This window comes from Passer montanus, unplaced genomic scaffold (assembly GCF_014805655.1).
Source record: "Passer montanus isolate IOZ18808 unplaced genomic scaffold, ASM1480565v1 scaffold1, whole genome shotgun sequence".
Taxonomy (NCBI): domain Eukaryota; kingdom Metazoa; phylum Chordata; class Aves; order Passeriformes; family Passeridae; genus Passer; species Passer montanus.
The window spans coordinates 22,993,631-23,009,918 of record NW_024356504.1 but is presented as its reverse complement, the minus strand read 5'-3'; the positions used below and the strand labels follow the sequence as shown (position 1 = coordinate 23,009,918).

Here is a 16,288-nt window from a genome sequence, read left to right as displayed (position 1 = left end):
CCCTTTGATTCATAATTTAATCCACAGCCTTAAACGACTTCCCTTAGCTCTTTTATATGCAAACAAGTGTCCCCAGGCATTTTACACTGAGATCGGTGGCAGCTTGCATTATCAACAGTTTGGCAATTAGGCTATCCGAATTATTTAAACTCTCCAACACAATTACCTTTTAAAGGCTACCACTATGTTCGCCATTAAGTTTCTAATTAAACATTTTACGTAACGGGATGGTTTATAGCCCAGTTGCTGCTTTATAGCAGCGCTGATGACTTTTATGGTTTTTAAAGGTACCGAGTGTGGAGCGCTGGAGTGTGAACTCAATAAGGCAGCGGCAAAGGCAGGCACGGTGTTCAGGAGGAATGGGATGGGATGGGATGGGATGGGATGGGATGGGATGGGATGGGATGGGATGGGATGGGATGAGATGGGAGGGATCTGATGGGATGGGATGTAATGGGATTGGATGCTGCACTAATGGGTTCTTGTCTCCTGAGGTAGAAAAGCAGAGGGAAATGCTTTTTTCCAAGCCTCCCCCCAGGGAAGCACAGGAGCGGTGGGGTCGGGGCAGCAGCTCCATCCCTGCCCTCCCACAGCAGCCAGGGTCAGCTGGGGATTTGGGGATCTGCTCCCTCCTGGCCTCACAACAGCCCGTGCTGAGAACAGGGCAGTGAGCAGATGGGGTTGGGTGAACTGGGGATTTTTAGATCACAAAGTGAGCTTTGCCTGCCCATTATTGATTGATGGCAAGCTGGACTGTCTCTGGCCAGGATGAAGAACTGCACTAAGTGTTCCTGTTAAAAACATCAATTCCTTCCTTCCTTCCTTCCTTCCTTCCTTCCTTCCTTCCTTCCTTCCTTCCTTCCTTCCTTCCCTCCTTCCCTCCTTCCCTCCTTCCTTCCTCCCTCTTTTCTTTCTTTTCTTTTTCCCACAGGAATGGTTTCCTTTGGAGAGCAGTGTTCCTGCTCTGTCACACTGTCTGTTTTATAGCTAATGCCAACCATTTACATACAATTATTTTATGGAGGAGAGACTGACAAAACTGAGGTTAGTCTTTGGTGATGGTATGACTACAGCATTTAAACCAGATTAACTGTTCAAATAAAATTTAAGTGTGGTGACTTAATGGGCAGAGAAGGAAACATAGGTTTTAATTATGGGGGCACTTAACCAAGAATTTGATGAAAAGAAGCCACTTGATCTTACTGGTATTGTTTTTCCACTCAGTGAATCAGACTTCTTATTTGTGATTCCTTCTGGATTTCTTCTGGAGCTGATGCTCAGCCCCAGTGTTTTGGGGGTCAGCAGCTCCAGCAGGAGCTTGTACACTGATGTGGTCAGCAAATACAGCCAAAGCAGAGCTCAGCCATGGCTCTTACACAGCAGTGATGGGAGTTGTCATCTCAGTAAAGTTACAGGGGAGAATATTGTAATGCAGGTAAAAATGCAATATTCTGAGGAATCTAAGACATTATTTTGTTTGGGGTTTGGGTGGGGTTTTTTGCTGCTTTGGTTTTGTCATGTTTTGCTTTTTGTATAGAAACCCTATGGAGCAGTTAAAGCTTCTCTCTGCCTTTGAGGAGTGATGGTGTAGAAGGAGAGGTTTTTGTGGAGGACACAGAGGAATCAGAGTGGGGAGGCACAAGCTGTTTTCAGATGATGTGGTCACACACCAATTAACACCACCTGTCCCCTGGAGCTGACTTATCAAGGTAAGACTTATTTCCCATTCTGCTCCTTTTGCACTTTTTAGTCCTCTACTCTTTAAAAGAAAAAAAAAAGGGAAAAACATATCAATATTGAGGTCCATACATACCTGCTCCACCACCAACACTTAGAACATTGATTGTAGACTTCCCATTTCCAATACTGAAAAACATTATTTAATTATTTATACATTTTAGGACAGTTGTCCACTAGAGAGGGTTCCATGCATGATGTGAGACATTAGAGATCCCATTAAGATTAAAATTTGCAGGCCAAACCCCAAATGTAATGTGTGTGTACACAGGCATGCCTGCGAGTTGGCAGGAGGGATCAGATTCAGAACTCTTCCCCTTTGGACATTCATGATTTCCAATTATTTTGGCAATTTTTAGAGGTGGCATTTTTCTTTTATTATGAGGGAATATAAGCAGAAGCAAGTACATGCCTTATCTGTGTCTGTGCTCTGAGGAACAGAGCCCTCTGGGTCTGGACCAACAGCTTCAAAATTATTTGTAGAAGTTTTGCATTATGCAAAATGGGGAGGGAGAGAGCAGAGTGTAATGCTCCTAAAATCCCTGAGTGAGGCTTTGGCAGAGCCATGAAGCCCTGAGCCCTGAGAAGAGCCTCCCCAGAGCCAGGATTTGATGCTGGCTGCCTGCTCCCAAGCCAGCCTGCAAACTGAGGAGTCCAGCAAAGGACACACACTGGCAGGCAAAGCAGGAGCACGATCCAGCCATCCTAGAGAAACCCTAAATACTACCTGAAAAGCTTGCTTTTAAAAAGCTGCTTTCCATCAAGTTTGATGCTAGAATGTAGTATCTGTTACAGCATTTCAGAGCTGATGCAGGGCCAGCTGTGCTTGTGTGCAGGGAAACAATGCAGCCTTATCTGCTCCTGGCTAGGCAGCCCCATCCCAGCGAGCCACCATCCAGAGCCATGGGTGTGTGCAAATGGAACCTCCAGCCAAGCCCTGTCACAGACCAACAGACAGGACTGGGAACAGCAATCTGCCTGTCCCAGGCAGCCCCACGAGCCCAGCACCCCCGTGGGGCAGTGGCCCTGGCTGTCCTTCAGCCCACCTCGGTGTTACCTGGCTATGACATCTGGCAGGTGCCTCTCCACAAAGTCCTGCATGCTCTGGTGCTCAGTGGAGCTCTCCAGGAAGAGGCGGAATGACTGGACATATCTGTCAAGATCAGCCAGCAAACTCCTCATGGGTGAAGCCATGCTGGGAGGGGACAGGCTGCTCCCTGCAGCTCTGCTCTCAGGGCTAGAGAAGGAATGAAAAGTGCTGGAGGGGAAAATCCAGCCTGCACCTGGACTTTGCTCCACGTCCCCAGCGCTGCCGCTGCCTCCAAGTGTTACACAACCTTGCAATATAAACTGTAAATGGGGTCCAAGCAGCAAAGGGTAATTTATCATCTTTAATCTGTGCCGAGCAAGTGCCAGCATTTTTTAACTGTGCTGACACAGGATTCTCTTTAAACACAGTAAAAGGGTCTTTAGATTGTTCTTAAATACAAAAAAATTTTTTTAAAAAAAAATCCTCTGTTTTGTGAAGGCATGGAGAGGCTCCAAAGGCTGGCTCTGGATTAGAAGAAAGTGCAACACTCATCTCCAGAGACACTGGCAGATGTCTCTATCTGTTTTTTTAATCTTTTGATGTTCTTAAATGGAATGCTGATGGTGGGGTGAAAACAATAAAAACCTTATAAATGCACTTTATTTTTCTATTTCTTCTGAAGATAATGGTACAATTCCCATGGGTTAAGTAGCTAATTCACCACAGTCACGTGAGTTACTGGAATGGATGTTGTGCTAAGCCAGGCTTACAGGAGTGGGGAAGGCAAAGCGTGTTACCAGGGAAGTGTCAGACTGTACCTTAAAATGTGCACAAAGATGTGTTTATCCTCCCTTAAACTGCAGTTTAAGTTCATCACATCTCGTCCTACCTGGCAAGGAGAGGGGAAACCCTCTCCCTCCTCAGGGGCCCCTGTTGAAGGCCACACTGCGTTTCCTCGGTGTCACTTGCCGTCCCCTCTGGCTTCCCTGCAGAGGTTATATGCCAGCCACCTCTTGCTATTTTTACAGTTCCCTTTGGACTGTCTCCAGTCAAACCCCATTGGTGCTGAAGTGCAGCACAAAACCCTCCCAGCCATTGCTTTTCCTGGCTCCCAAAACAGCCAAGATGATTTCCCTGGCTCCACTGAGACCCTGCACCCGCTGCCTTCACTCACCAGCATGACTGGAATTCAAATCATGGGCTTTTCCCAGATTGCTTCTCTGGACCCTTTGAATTATAACTCTGGCCTCTGCTGTGCTCAAGTCCCTCCCAGCTGCACATCAAATAACACAAATCATCTCGTCCCTCCTTCACACCATAAACAGAAACAAAAGCAACAGGTTCAGGCTCATATTTGCCATTGCCTCCCAGTGAACTGGCAGTGAACTTCTGACTGATTTTCTGACTGTGCAACCAGTTTTCCACCCACCCAATACCTGTCTCATCAAGGCCACATCTTCCTCACTGGTTTATGAGAATGTCATACACAATGGTGCCGTCTCCTTCTCTCCTGAACACCTTCAGAAGGATGGGCTTGGAACAATTTCTTCCTGATAGATCCACATTGCCTGACATTCTCCTTCTGCTGCAGGGAGGACTATTTCTAGGGACTATTTCTAGGGACTATTTCTAGGGACAGCTGTCATGCTGAGCAGTTACTCAGATCCCTCTCCTGCCCCCTTTCCAATGACAACATCAGCTGCTTGGCTTTGCCCACCTTCCTTCCCTGCCTGTGACAAAGGTGACATCCAAGTCGTGACACGTTTTGGTTTTGCAGCCCATGGGCCAAATCTCCTCACATCCCAAAGGCTCCTGCAGGAAGGGGCATGGTGAAGCTTGGCGACAATTGAGCTCCTCCAGCGAGTGCTGCTACCAGAGCCATTGGCAATGGCTGAGAATTCATAATCAATTAACACTGCCTGATAATTGCTCTCCTTGGGGCAGTCCCAAAGACCAGTGGTGACCCCTGGAGCAGATCCCAAGGTTGATTTTCCACCAAGTGCCTCCAAGGCAGACTGGCTTTGGTACACTCCCTGCTCCCTACCTTCTCAGACAGCAAGGATACTTTCAAGCGAAAAAATAGTAAAACTGAGCATTTCAAAGAGCACTAATGAAAAACAAGGTGGTACAACACTGGTAACAAGTAGATGGGACAGCTTCAAAAACTTTGTCAGCCTCTGACAGACAACCCCTCCTTGACCCAGATGAGCAGCACTCAAACACCCAAAAACATCTGAATTAACCTGGGGAATCCAAGAGGGAATTTTTCCAGAGATGGTAAGAAAGGATGTACTTTGGATGAGAATTACTCACTGCTAACCCATCTTGAAAATACAATGGTGTATTCTTTGTTTTTCCATTCCTTTGCTATGCCTGACTCCTTGCTTTTTATATTAAGTGCATAAGGAAGCTTTGCTGTTTGCCACTAATATATTTTTACTACTTTCAATCTTGAAAAAAAAGTTTTGCTGTTAATAAGAGGAGATTTAGATAATTGACCCTTTTTTCTGTTCCTCCCTCTACTTCCCATGATTTAATTTGCCAACATCCCCTGCTCAGCATCTCTAATGAGCAGCCGAGATTCATTTTCATGTTGGGCGCAGTTCAAGGAATTTGTCTCGTTTCTTTCATTACACTTCTGGCTGTTGGAATTTGCCCCATTTATTTAATTCTGTGGTTTTTGCTGTTTGAATTGCGGCCAGTTAACTTTAAAAATGCATAAAGAGAATGAAGGAAAGGACTGTTTTCTGAATCAGGCTGATAGAAACTTGTAATAATATTCAGTCGGGCATGCTCCCTTCAGTGATAATCGAAACTTATCCGTGGCTCCCTAGAAAGACTGGGGAGTTTTGAAAGCGGACACACAAGCTGCAGTTATTTGATCCGTCCCTGCTTTGTGCCAGCAGAGTGAAACCTGCTTTAAACTCGCCATGAAACCCTTTAAACCCTCCCCGTGAAGGCAGCAAACGAGGTGAGCTCGGGTTCACCAGCAGGACTCGGTGCGCCAGCGGGAGCGGGCTCGGCTCCAGGCGGCCCAGCTTACCTGGATGCTCTGTGCCCCTCGGGGCCCTGGCACTGCTGCTGCCGAGCTCCTGGGATGTGCTCCCAGTCCGGACACATTTCTTATGCAGCCACCTTCCCGTCCGGGCACCTCCCACCCAGCCCCAGCCCGAACGTCCCTCCCCCGGGCGCTGCGGGAAGGAACAGCAAGGCTGGAGCCCCGTGTGGCAGCAATGCTGGGGATGGAGCAGGGCTGGAGCCCCGTGTGGCATCAAATGCTGAGACTAGAGCAGGAAGAGTTATAACCTCACATGGCAGCAGCTACTGGGGATGGAGCAGGCAGAGCTGGAGCCTGGGAAGGAGCAGGCAGAGATGGAACTTCATATGGCAGCAGCTGCTGAGGGCTGCTGAGCATGGAGCAGGCAGAGTCAGACCCTCATATGGCAGCAAATGCTGAGTATGGAGCAGGGAGAACTGGAACCTCACATGGAAGCAGCTGCTGAGTATGGAGCAGGCAGGGCTGGAGCCTTGGAAGGAGCCGGCAGAGGTGGAACTTCATATGGCAGCAGATGCTGGGGATAGAGCAGACAGTGTCAGACCCTCATATGGCAGCAGCTGCCCGAGGAAAGAGTAGGCAGTCAGACCCTCATATGGCAGCAAATGCTGGGGATGGAGAAGGCAGAGTCAGACCCTCATATGGCAGCAGCTTCCTGGAGAGGCAGGGGGCAGCTGCAGCCCTGCCACATCCGTGCCCACTCTCCATGTGTTCCCCACCAGCGGTGCCCCAGGACACACCTGGCACGGCCACCCTGCCGTAGGAGCATCCAGGCACGGAGATCTGTCCCTGTGTTAATTACAGCAGGGGTGGCAAATGAAGCCCTGACAGTGGAATATAGAAAATGCAGCTCCTGACAAATTGGAAATAATTGTCTCAGTGTGTGGCGTGTGGTGATGGGCAGCATCATTAGCAGCTTGCCTACAGAACCCTTCCATTAGATACCTTTGCTTTTTTAGCTGGTTTTCTTGCCAGCAGATATTCTTCTTATCCCTTACTTTCCAGAGCTTAAGCATTTTCCAAGTTGTGTGCACCCTCTGCAGCCCCGTGAGGAGAGGTTTTATCCCCAAGGAACATAAGTATGGATAAAACCACTGACCCGTGTCTGCTATCACATTGTGATTTGGTGTTCAGGGCACCACCACACATTTGCCCTATTTTTTACCTTTGTTTCTCCATGTTTAGCAAGAAGGAATTTTTTTAAAGTTAAATGAAGAAGTTTTCCTTCTGGAGTTAGATACAGAAATGAACCGTTCAAGGAGAAATGAGCTGTTCACATGATAAAAGTCACATAAAATAATACCAGTAATATTAATAACGATGCTTTCAAAGGCACAGTTACAGGGAGAATGGCTACAGTTTGACATTTAGCTGAGAGTTTACTCAAATGAAGATTTCATATCAACAGTTAAAATTGTTCAGCCAGAACAACGACTGTGTGTGCAGGCAACACCCACTGCAATTTTTCTCTCTGTGTTCACAGCACCATTTCCTTACCAGTTTGAGGGAATGAGATCCAAAGCCCTTACAAAAGATCTGGAGCGGCAATGCCACAGTATTTAGTACCTACCATTATGATTCTGCTTCAGAGTGATTCCAAATCCACACAGGCAGAATGGAGAGACCAGCAACAGTTTTGCCCTTTGAAATCAGCAATCATGACTTGCTTGCCCACGGCAAAGGGAGCTTAGGACTAGGTGGTCTTTCAGGTCCTTTTGAACCCCTTTTCTGTGGTTCTCTAATTCTATTACTTTAATTTCAAGAGGTGTTTTGAGGAAAATGAAATTCTAAGTACCCCATCAGCCACGGATCAAACCCCTTTTCTGTGGTTCTCTAATTCTATTACTTTAATTTCAAGAGGTGTTTTGAGGAAAGTGAAATCCCTCAAATTTCAGCCACGAATCAAAGCAGCTTCTACTGGCCTGCAGTGTCCCAGCAAATGTCCCTTCTGCAGCCACAGCTCCCACCCAGGGACCCCTGTCCTGGCTCTGTACTGGTGACAAGCACTGCTGTTCAAACACAGCTGAACAGCAAGATCACTGGTGTTTGGTTTTCTCTGCAGTTCTAGAAATCTGTATTAATTGGTATCACCAAAGCTGTGCAAGCTGGTCTAAAGAAAATAAACTCAGTGCATCTGGCTCACACATTTTCCCCTCCACAGAGCATTAAGTATGGGTTTTCCAAGTGCCAGTTGCCATTTAATATGAAAGCCTAAGTTTAGAGAGCCAAAAATAAAGATTATATGCATCTGGTGCTTTTAAGTGCGTTATGAAAATAAAAGATGCTGCAGTTAATTTGCTTTTTTAATTTCCCCTGGGGACTCATTGTGAGAGCTTTAAGTGAAATCCCAGCCATTTCAGTGTGATGTGTGCTCAGTGCTGCCCTGGAGCAGGGACACTGGGGATTTGGGGATGCTGCACCACTGCCTAGCCCAGTGCCCAGGGCAGGGCTGTGCTGAGCCAGAGGCTGTGAACCAGCAGGGAAAGACCAGGGCCAGGATGGAGCCCAGAATTGTTCTGTAAAGTGACACCCTGCAGAGGAGCTGGCCACACACAGACCTGGCAGGTCTATGGGTTTGTTCACTAAGGTGCTTGTACACTATTTGACATCATACAACCATCACAGAATCATAGAACAGTTGTGTTAGAAGGAACTTTAAAGAGCATTTCATTCCAAACCTTCCATGGGCAGGGACACTTGCCATTAGACCAGGCTGCTCCAAGCCCCATCCAACCTGGCCTTGAGCCCTTCCAGGGATGGGGCAGCCACAGATTCTTAATATTTATTAATGAAAAATCACCTTCCTGTCCCATTCTATCCTGTGTCCTCCTATACACAGCACTGTCCTAGATAGCAGGAGGCTGAGTTATTGAAAGGAAATCCTACAAGCCCTACAGGCACTAATATGTTGGAAATAAGCACTATTATATATTAAACATTTCTCTGTCATGACAGCTCAAGGGACAATTCACAGCTCTGTAGATGTTGGAAATAAGCACTATTATATATTAAACATTTCTCTGTCATGACAGCTCAAGGGACAATTCTGTAGCTACCTGGACAACTGTGAGGTGGAACAATACTGAAATACTAAGTTGTGAGTAAGACAAGTCCCCCTGGAACCTGGCAAGGACACAAGTAGTTGTCACTGGCCCCTTAGGTGAGTCAACAGCTGGGAACAGACAACATCTGCAGATTATTTCCTTCTCTGGAGTAGATCTGGGGGGGTTTGGGCTGAAAATTTATACCCTGGGAAGAAGGGGAAAGGAGTTACAGGTCCAAATGAATCACTGAAACCTTTTCCTTCAGGTACGCTCCAAGTGATGCTGGCAGACAGCCCTGGGTGGAGGAAAGGGGGACGGGATCATGCCCTGCTCCAGGCTCCCAGGATGGGCACCAGCAGCACAGGATTTCCCACAGGCTGTGTGGATCTCATCAGTCCCATGGCAGAAGTGGAAATAGCAGAAAGGAAATTATCCACTGACAATTTAGGAGAGCTGTGCTAGCTGGTGAATCTGTTGATGCCTTCAGAGATGAAAAGTCCCATCTGAGTTAGCAAAAACCAGGGTACAAGCAGGGTGTTGGGGCTGGCTGCTCCCTGCATGTGAAGACAGGAGATGAAGGCTGTGCAAGGTTGATTTTTATCTCAGAAGGGATGGGAGTGCCAGAACAGACCATCCCTCACGTGAATGGCTACAGGGACCCTCCTCTGGTCCCTTTGGAGCAGGGAGCAGAGGCTGGAGCCACAGCTGAGAAAAGCTAAGCTCAGGAGATGGATCCATGTGTAACATCCCCCCTGACTGAATATAACACAGAGTATGTGGGTCAGGTCTAGGAAACTGGAAAGAGACAGAAGGAGCAGGACAGGCTGCACAGGAACTCCCTAATTTCTACCCTGTAACCAGATTTCAAAGCATTTGTAGATGGGCCAAATATCTAAGCCCAAAGATGCAGGAGTTTATTGGGCTTACCTCTGGATCTGATGCAATCAGGCACGGCCAGCCTGATAAAAGCAGGAGCGAGACGTTGCTTAATGTCTGAGGAATAATTCCTGCTGTCTCCTAATAAAGCACGCTGATGTAAGCTGGGGTGATAACGGCAGCGCTGCGCTGGGCTCGCAAAATCTCATTTTTCAGGACAACTGAACTGTCAGTGCCAAAGAACAGACAGGTTATTGCTCATGCTCCTCCAAGGTTGCTTTTATTAAAATGGAAATTTCCAAAGCTTTGCATGCACACATGCGTGGCCGCGGGTGCAGGCTGCCCTGTGAGGGGGAGAGGGCCTTGCCACAGGCACCCCTCCTCCTGCAGCTCCTCAGTGCAGCCCTCACAGCTGGGGTGTCCTGGGGACTCTGGGCATGGCTGTCCCTGCCCTGGGCTGTCCTGAGCACCCCATCCTCACCAGGCTGGGCTTGGCACCTACAGCAGCCTGGGGTCGTGCAGGGCTCTCCCCCACAGCTGCACCCCATTCATTCCCCTGTGATCTGGGAGAGGCTTTGCTGTCCCACCTCAAACCCAGCACAGGCACCAGCACCTTGAAAATGGGCCCTTCACATTTTGGGATGACACAGCTCTTCACACCAGAGGGGAGCAGCTCCCAACCCCTGTCTCTGAAATTAATTCATTCCTGCAGGGCAGCCCCAGCCACAGACTGGGATGGGAAAAGGAGAGGAGAGGAGAGGAGAGGAGAGGAGAGGAATTTCATTTGGAAGGATCTCACAATGATGATTTAATCCAACTGCCTGACCACTTCAGGGCTGGCTGTAAGTTAAAGCATCTTGTTAAGGACATTATCCAAATGCTTTTTAAACCAATGATATTAAAAGAAAAATGGGGGGGGGGGAAGAGAAAAAAAAAAAATACCTCGCTGTATTTCACTGTCTCTTGTCATAATACACATAGAAGCTACAACAGGCAAAACCTGAACTTGTCTGCTGAGAAATGATTTGTTCAACAAATGTGTCTTTTTATCTTCCCCAGTACCTCTGAGGAACAGATTAAATTTTTACAAACATGTGCCTTAGTGAAAATAATTGTGTTTTTCCCGCTCCTGAAGTTAATTGAACCAAAAATTGTTTGTGAAATATCTCATTATGGAGCACTCCAAATTCCTGGCTTGCAATTAGTGAAACAAAGCAGTGCTCTATTACCAGACTGAAAAAACCCAAAATATTAGAGCATTTCAATTAGCAATTTGAAACCAAAATTCTTAATTGAATTGATCTCAGAAAGAAATTCAATTTGAAAAGAAACATTGGTAAGGGGATTTCATTACTGTGCCTGGTTTTGGTGGTGGTTCAGGATGATCACACCTTCACCAACAGGTGCTCCACATCAGAAGGAGCTGGTAGAAGGAGATGCTGCTGGAAATAATCCAGAATGTGCAGCTCTTGTTCTGGGAAGCCACAAGCAGCCATGGACAAGACACAAAACCCTCAGCTTCCTGCTAGCCCTGAGTGCAGCTCATTTTTTCCTGGGAACTGCAATCTCTGCCCAGAAACTTTTTTCTGTGCTGGAGAAGCATGAAGGACTCAGCAAAGACCTGGCTCAGGTTATTGATGTTATGGGAAAGGAGAGTTATGCCAAGCAAGGGGAGATGGCCTTTTTTTGGTGCCACTTTTGCTGATGATTCAGGTTTTCTAAACCTTTTAGGAAACAATAATCATCCATTAGGAAAAAGAAAATCTTAGTGCATTTTACCCATATATAGGAATAATTATTTTCTCTTTTGAAGATGCAGTGATATGAGTAGAGAACTGACAGAAATACCCAACAAGCTATAAATTAAAAATAACAACTTGGGCATTGTTTTTCAGAGGCTGTCATGAGGGGCTGTCCCTGGTACCAGGCTGACTCAGTGGAGCTTCAGCCCCAGGAATGATAAAAGCATGAAGTGAGACAGAAGTCATGCAGCTCTTAATACCTGCTCGTGTTTTAATTCAATTTCACTTGTAACAGCAATAGTTGTTTTTCCCAAAACAAACATTCCTGGCTCACAAGATCGCTGTCTTTCTTATATTTGCTATTTCTGCAATATCCACTTCCCACTGGCACCTTCTCCACGTTACTAATTTCCCCTTTCCTCCTCCTCTAGCTGTTCCCTCAAGAGCTGGTGCGACAAAGAAGATCTGAACAAGCCACACTTGAAAAGCAATCAACCAAAATTAGAAGGGCTTTCTTCTAGGCCGTGTTTGGAAAGGCATCATCCCCCTGAGCACATGGCACTGCTGTCTGCCTGTGCCCTGCTCTGACAGGGCAGTGCAGGGGGAGCAGTGCCTGCCGTCACAGCATAATTTGACAACTGAATATTCCGCTTGGAGCTCCTTGGCGTGGCTCACATGCCTCCTAAATCTCTCTGCTTGAAGTGTAACATTTTCATGCCCTTCATAGCTCTTCCTGTGGGAACTTATGTTAAGCTTTGGAAAGGGTTTAGGCACACTTACTCCCCTCCAATGGCAGCAGTGGCTGCTTACAACTCTCATACTCAAAATCTTTGTGTGAGGTTGTCTGCATTAGGAACACTTCAGATGTCTGCAAGCCACCACTCATGCCAAAACCCCACATGTGAATCACCCTGACCTGGTGAAGAGTGTCCTTTAGAGAAAATTTATTCCCTTCAGCTAGTGGGATCCTGGGCTGAATGGCAGCCAGCAGTGCCAGCACAGGGGTGGCACCCCTGGTGTCTCTATAGTGCACAGCCCGTGCACCACTTTGGGCATTACATTGCCATGGCAACCTTTAGATCTAAAATGCACCATATTTCTTTTTGAAATGTTCCATGTTTCTTTCTTTCTACTTCCTGGGACAGAGGACAGCATCCTGGAAATGGGGCTTTGCACCCAGCACCTCCAGACCAGTCACTTACCTTTCCCTTTTCTTCTTTCCCCTTTTTTATTCTTTTTTTCCTTACAAATCCAAAGCTTTTTCTCCTTCTGTCCACTTAATGACAATGGTGGGATGTTCCTCCAGGTTCCTGATGAGAATCTGTGGGGAAAGAGAGAGCCAGTGACCTTTAGGAGTGCTCAGCAGCACAGGATGTTCTCAGGGGAACTGGATGGCCCCAGCCTCCCCTTGGGGCACAGATGGGAGGAGAAGCTCAGCTCCTGCTGTTTTTATCTCTCTCAGGCCTCCCAGTGGGTCAGAGGTGGAGGAATAGGAAAAATAAAGATCAAGTGATCCTGCATGGCTGGCTGGGGGGGCTGCTCTGCTGTGACCTTGGCCTCTCCAGCCCTTCATTCTCAGCAAGCACACCCAGCAGAGTGAGCTTCAAGGGCCCTGTGCCACTCACAGCCACCAAACAAACTGCAGGCAGGACCACAGAAACAGACTGGCACTTTTGCCAGCTGCTATTAACAATGACTTCACTTTTTTTTTTTTTTTGTTTTTTTTTTTTTTTTTTTTTTTTTAATGCCAGGGGTTATGACCAGCCACTGTCACGTGCAGTTAGACCCTGAGATCTGCCATTGCAGGTGGGAAGTGAGAGGGTCTGCAGCCATCAGGGTCTGGCATGGCCAGAGAATCACAGAGTTAGAAGGGACCTTAAAGACCATCTTGTTCCACCCCCCTGCCATGGGCAGGGACACCTTCCACTGTCCCAGGTTGCTCCAAGCCCCATCCAGCCTGGCCTTGGGCACTTCCAGGGATCCAAGGGCAGCCACAGCTTCTCTGGGCACCCTGTGCCAGGGCCTGCTCACCCTCACAGAACATAATTTCTTCCCAACATCCAATCTAAGCCTGCCCTCTTTTAGTTTAAAACCATTCCCCCTTGCTTCATTGCCACCTGCCAACACACAAAGTTGCTCTCCAAAGCTGTGCTGAAGCTTGGCTTTGAACACAGCCATGCTTTAATTTTTACTACATTTTTTTACTACAGTTTGAGCAAACCCATTAATTTTGGAGTTGAGCGTACCACCTACTGCCAAAAGATGTTGCAAATGTGGGATTTCACAGTGAAATATCAGTACAAAAGCACTGCTTTTACTTGCTAGTACTTATCAGTGCAAGGTACATGGATCATGCAAAAGCCCTTGACATAGTGCTGTAACATTGCTCCAGTGAAAATGTACAAGAGCTTTTCATGGATAGTGCTGTCATTCCATTTTTTTTTTAATTACAACTTAATTTGCAGCCAACAGGAGCCTTGACTGGAAGCTCCTCCCTGCAGAGCCCGTTCATGCTTCAGCCAGAGATGCTCAAAAGGCCATCTTAAAGCTTCCCTGGAAGTACTGTGGATTTCCCCCCCTCTGTGAAAAGCCATTCCCAAAGAAATGCCAGTTGTCTCCTCAAGCCTCAGACTGAAGGTGTGCCAATTTGCTCTGAAGCCAGATGTGAAGAATTGTGTCTGCAAAGGAATTTTCCAGAAGGCCCTGAGTGGGATGGAAGGGGCAGTGAGGAATGCCTGCAGGGAGCCTGGCTGTCAGTTTGCAGACCTGGGGAGGCAGCTCAGTCCCTGACTGCATCCTTTGAGCTCCTGCTCCTGTTACAGCCCCAGCAATTGCCATTCCCGGCGTGGTGTCTTCACCTGCCCTCCTTATCTCTTTCCATGATCCCTGCTCTCGCTTCCCTTTCTGCCCTGTAGGCCTGACACTGCTGCTGGAAATAATATTTTTTTAATACCATTTCTATCTCTCCCCTCAATCCAGCTGGTGCCATTGTAGGCAGTTTCCAAGTGTCACAGCTTCTTTCAAATTCACATCCTCCTGCAAGATACAGACCCATCCAACCCAGCCTGCTCACTCTCTCCTTTGTGCAGGCTTTATATTGCAAGTTATTTAAACTCACAGCTATTTTCCTGATTAAATAAACCTGGGACCAGTTACTCTGAAGACATCAGGCTTTTATTAGAAAGCTACATTGCCATCTTGTTATTTTGATCCCTAGTCACCTCTCATCTTCCCACAGACAAAAGCCCCTGAGTTTCTTTATATATAGGTGCATTCATGATTTTACTGAGCAGGAGTTCTCTTTGCAATCTCTACCCTGGGATGAGCCTGCTCTGCAGATCATATTTGGTGTTTCACTTGGGTTTGATTTTGTCTCTGCTCTGACAACCCCTGGCGAAGTTAATGAGGACAAAAGAAGCACTTGAGGATTTGCCCCTGATTTCAGTGGCAGGAGTCACCTCCTGGCCATGCTCCAGGTGCTTGTGTTCCTGTGGCATCACATCCAGACTCCAAGGGAGCTGGGCAGAGTGGGGGAAGGCAGCAGGGAACACCTTTCAAACTGGGATACACAAGGATGGGTACAGTACCTGAAAAGGCAAAGAGAACTGGAATTGGTTACAGTGTACCTGTTATGGCAAAAATAATGGAAAAAACACAGGCTTGCTATAGTTAATGAGTTTTACAGCTCAGAGCCCAGTGGAGAGACCTGGGCTGTGGCTGTACCCCCTGGCTCTGGTAATGCAGGGTTAAAGGTCCAGCCTCCAGCCTTCAGGCACAAAAATGCAAATGTGGTCCACTTTTGCCTTCCCAGAGGCAGACATCTGCTTTAAAGGGAGCTTAATATAAAATTCTGGAGCCACCTTTTTCCAGATAGAGGATTTACAGCATGGGAACCAGCAAAAAAAGTTGTGAAAAGGATTATTATTGTTGTTGTTGTTTACTATTAAAATTAATTACTATTACTATAATATATATATATTATGTATAGTATACTATATATACTACTACTATAGTAATATAATAATATTACTATATAATATATAATAAAATGTTTATGAAACATAGTAATAATATATATAATATATAACATATAATATATAATATATAATATATAATATATAATATATAATATATAATATATAATATATAATATATAATATATAATATATAATATATATGTTATTACTATTACCTATAATATAATAATATTGCTATTACCTGTGGGGTTTTTGTCCCCTTGGTGTTATTTCTTACAATTTTCATCAGTAATTTTCTCACTCCAGAGCAAGGAGTGGGAATTTTTGCAGTCATTCCAAACCAGGGGCACACCTCCGTCCCAGTTCTCTGCAGCTGAGGCCAGCAACGCAAAGTGCAGTGGGGAGATGCAGGTCTGCCATCCAAAGCACATCCTGAGCTGCTGAGGTGACAGTGACACGATAACGTCATGAAAAGCCTTGCTAAAAATGTGCCTTTTTTCCCATTAATCAGCTCTGTTTGAGTTGGATGTGCCAGCTTTCCTGAGAGAAGTAACCTGCCAGACACCCAAATATTGGCTGTTTAATTTCCCTGAAGTTAATGGAGAGAGTGCCTGTAATTACACGTGGCCTCCTGTAAGTTTTCAGCTTTTGTGATGAAGTAGGAGACAGCATTATGGCACTTAAAGCTATTGATTAGTTAAGCTAATGGGCTGAGACTGATTGAATCTATTGCCACAGCCAGGGGATTCGGTGTGGTGTTTCTTTTATGAACTCAACAGAAAACACCTCTCAAACTGCAGGGTGGAGAGGTGGGGGGACCAGGGAGG

The 16,288-nt window shown here is 46.5% G+C and overlaps 1 protein-coding gene across 6 annotated transcripts in view; it reads right to left on the bottom strand.

Moving 5' to 3' along the window:
- LOC120498640 (histamine N-methyltransferase-like) overlaps positions 1 to 12,835 on the bottom strand; it is a 38,128-nt gene extending 25,293 nt beyond the window's left edge. For 2 of the 6 annotated variants that reach the window (XM_039701669.1, XM_039701627.1), the window contains exons 1-3: positions 5,811 to 5,947; positions 2,795 to 2,974; positions 1,814 to 1,866 (exon numbers count right to left, since the gene is read on the bottom strand). In XM_039701669.1, coding sequence (XP_039557603.1) covers positions 1,814 to 1,866; positions 2,795 to 2,974; positions 5,811 to 5,887 — 310 coding nt within the window. In that variant the 5' untranslated portion in view covers positions 5,888 to 5,947. Of the gene's footprint in view, positions 1 to 1,813; positions 1,867 to 2,794; positions 2,975 to 3,656; positions 3,752 to 4,203; positions 4,343 to 5,810; positions 5,948 to 9,793; positions 9,969 to 12,686 lie in introns of those variants that run through there. The other 4 variants (XM_039701635.1, XM_039701660.1, XM_039701652.1 and 1 more) reach the window with 4 other exon arrangements.
- Between the last annotated feature and the right edge of the window lie 3,453 nt (positions 12,836 to 16,288).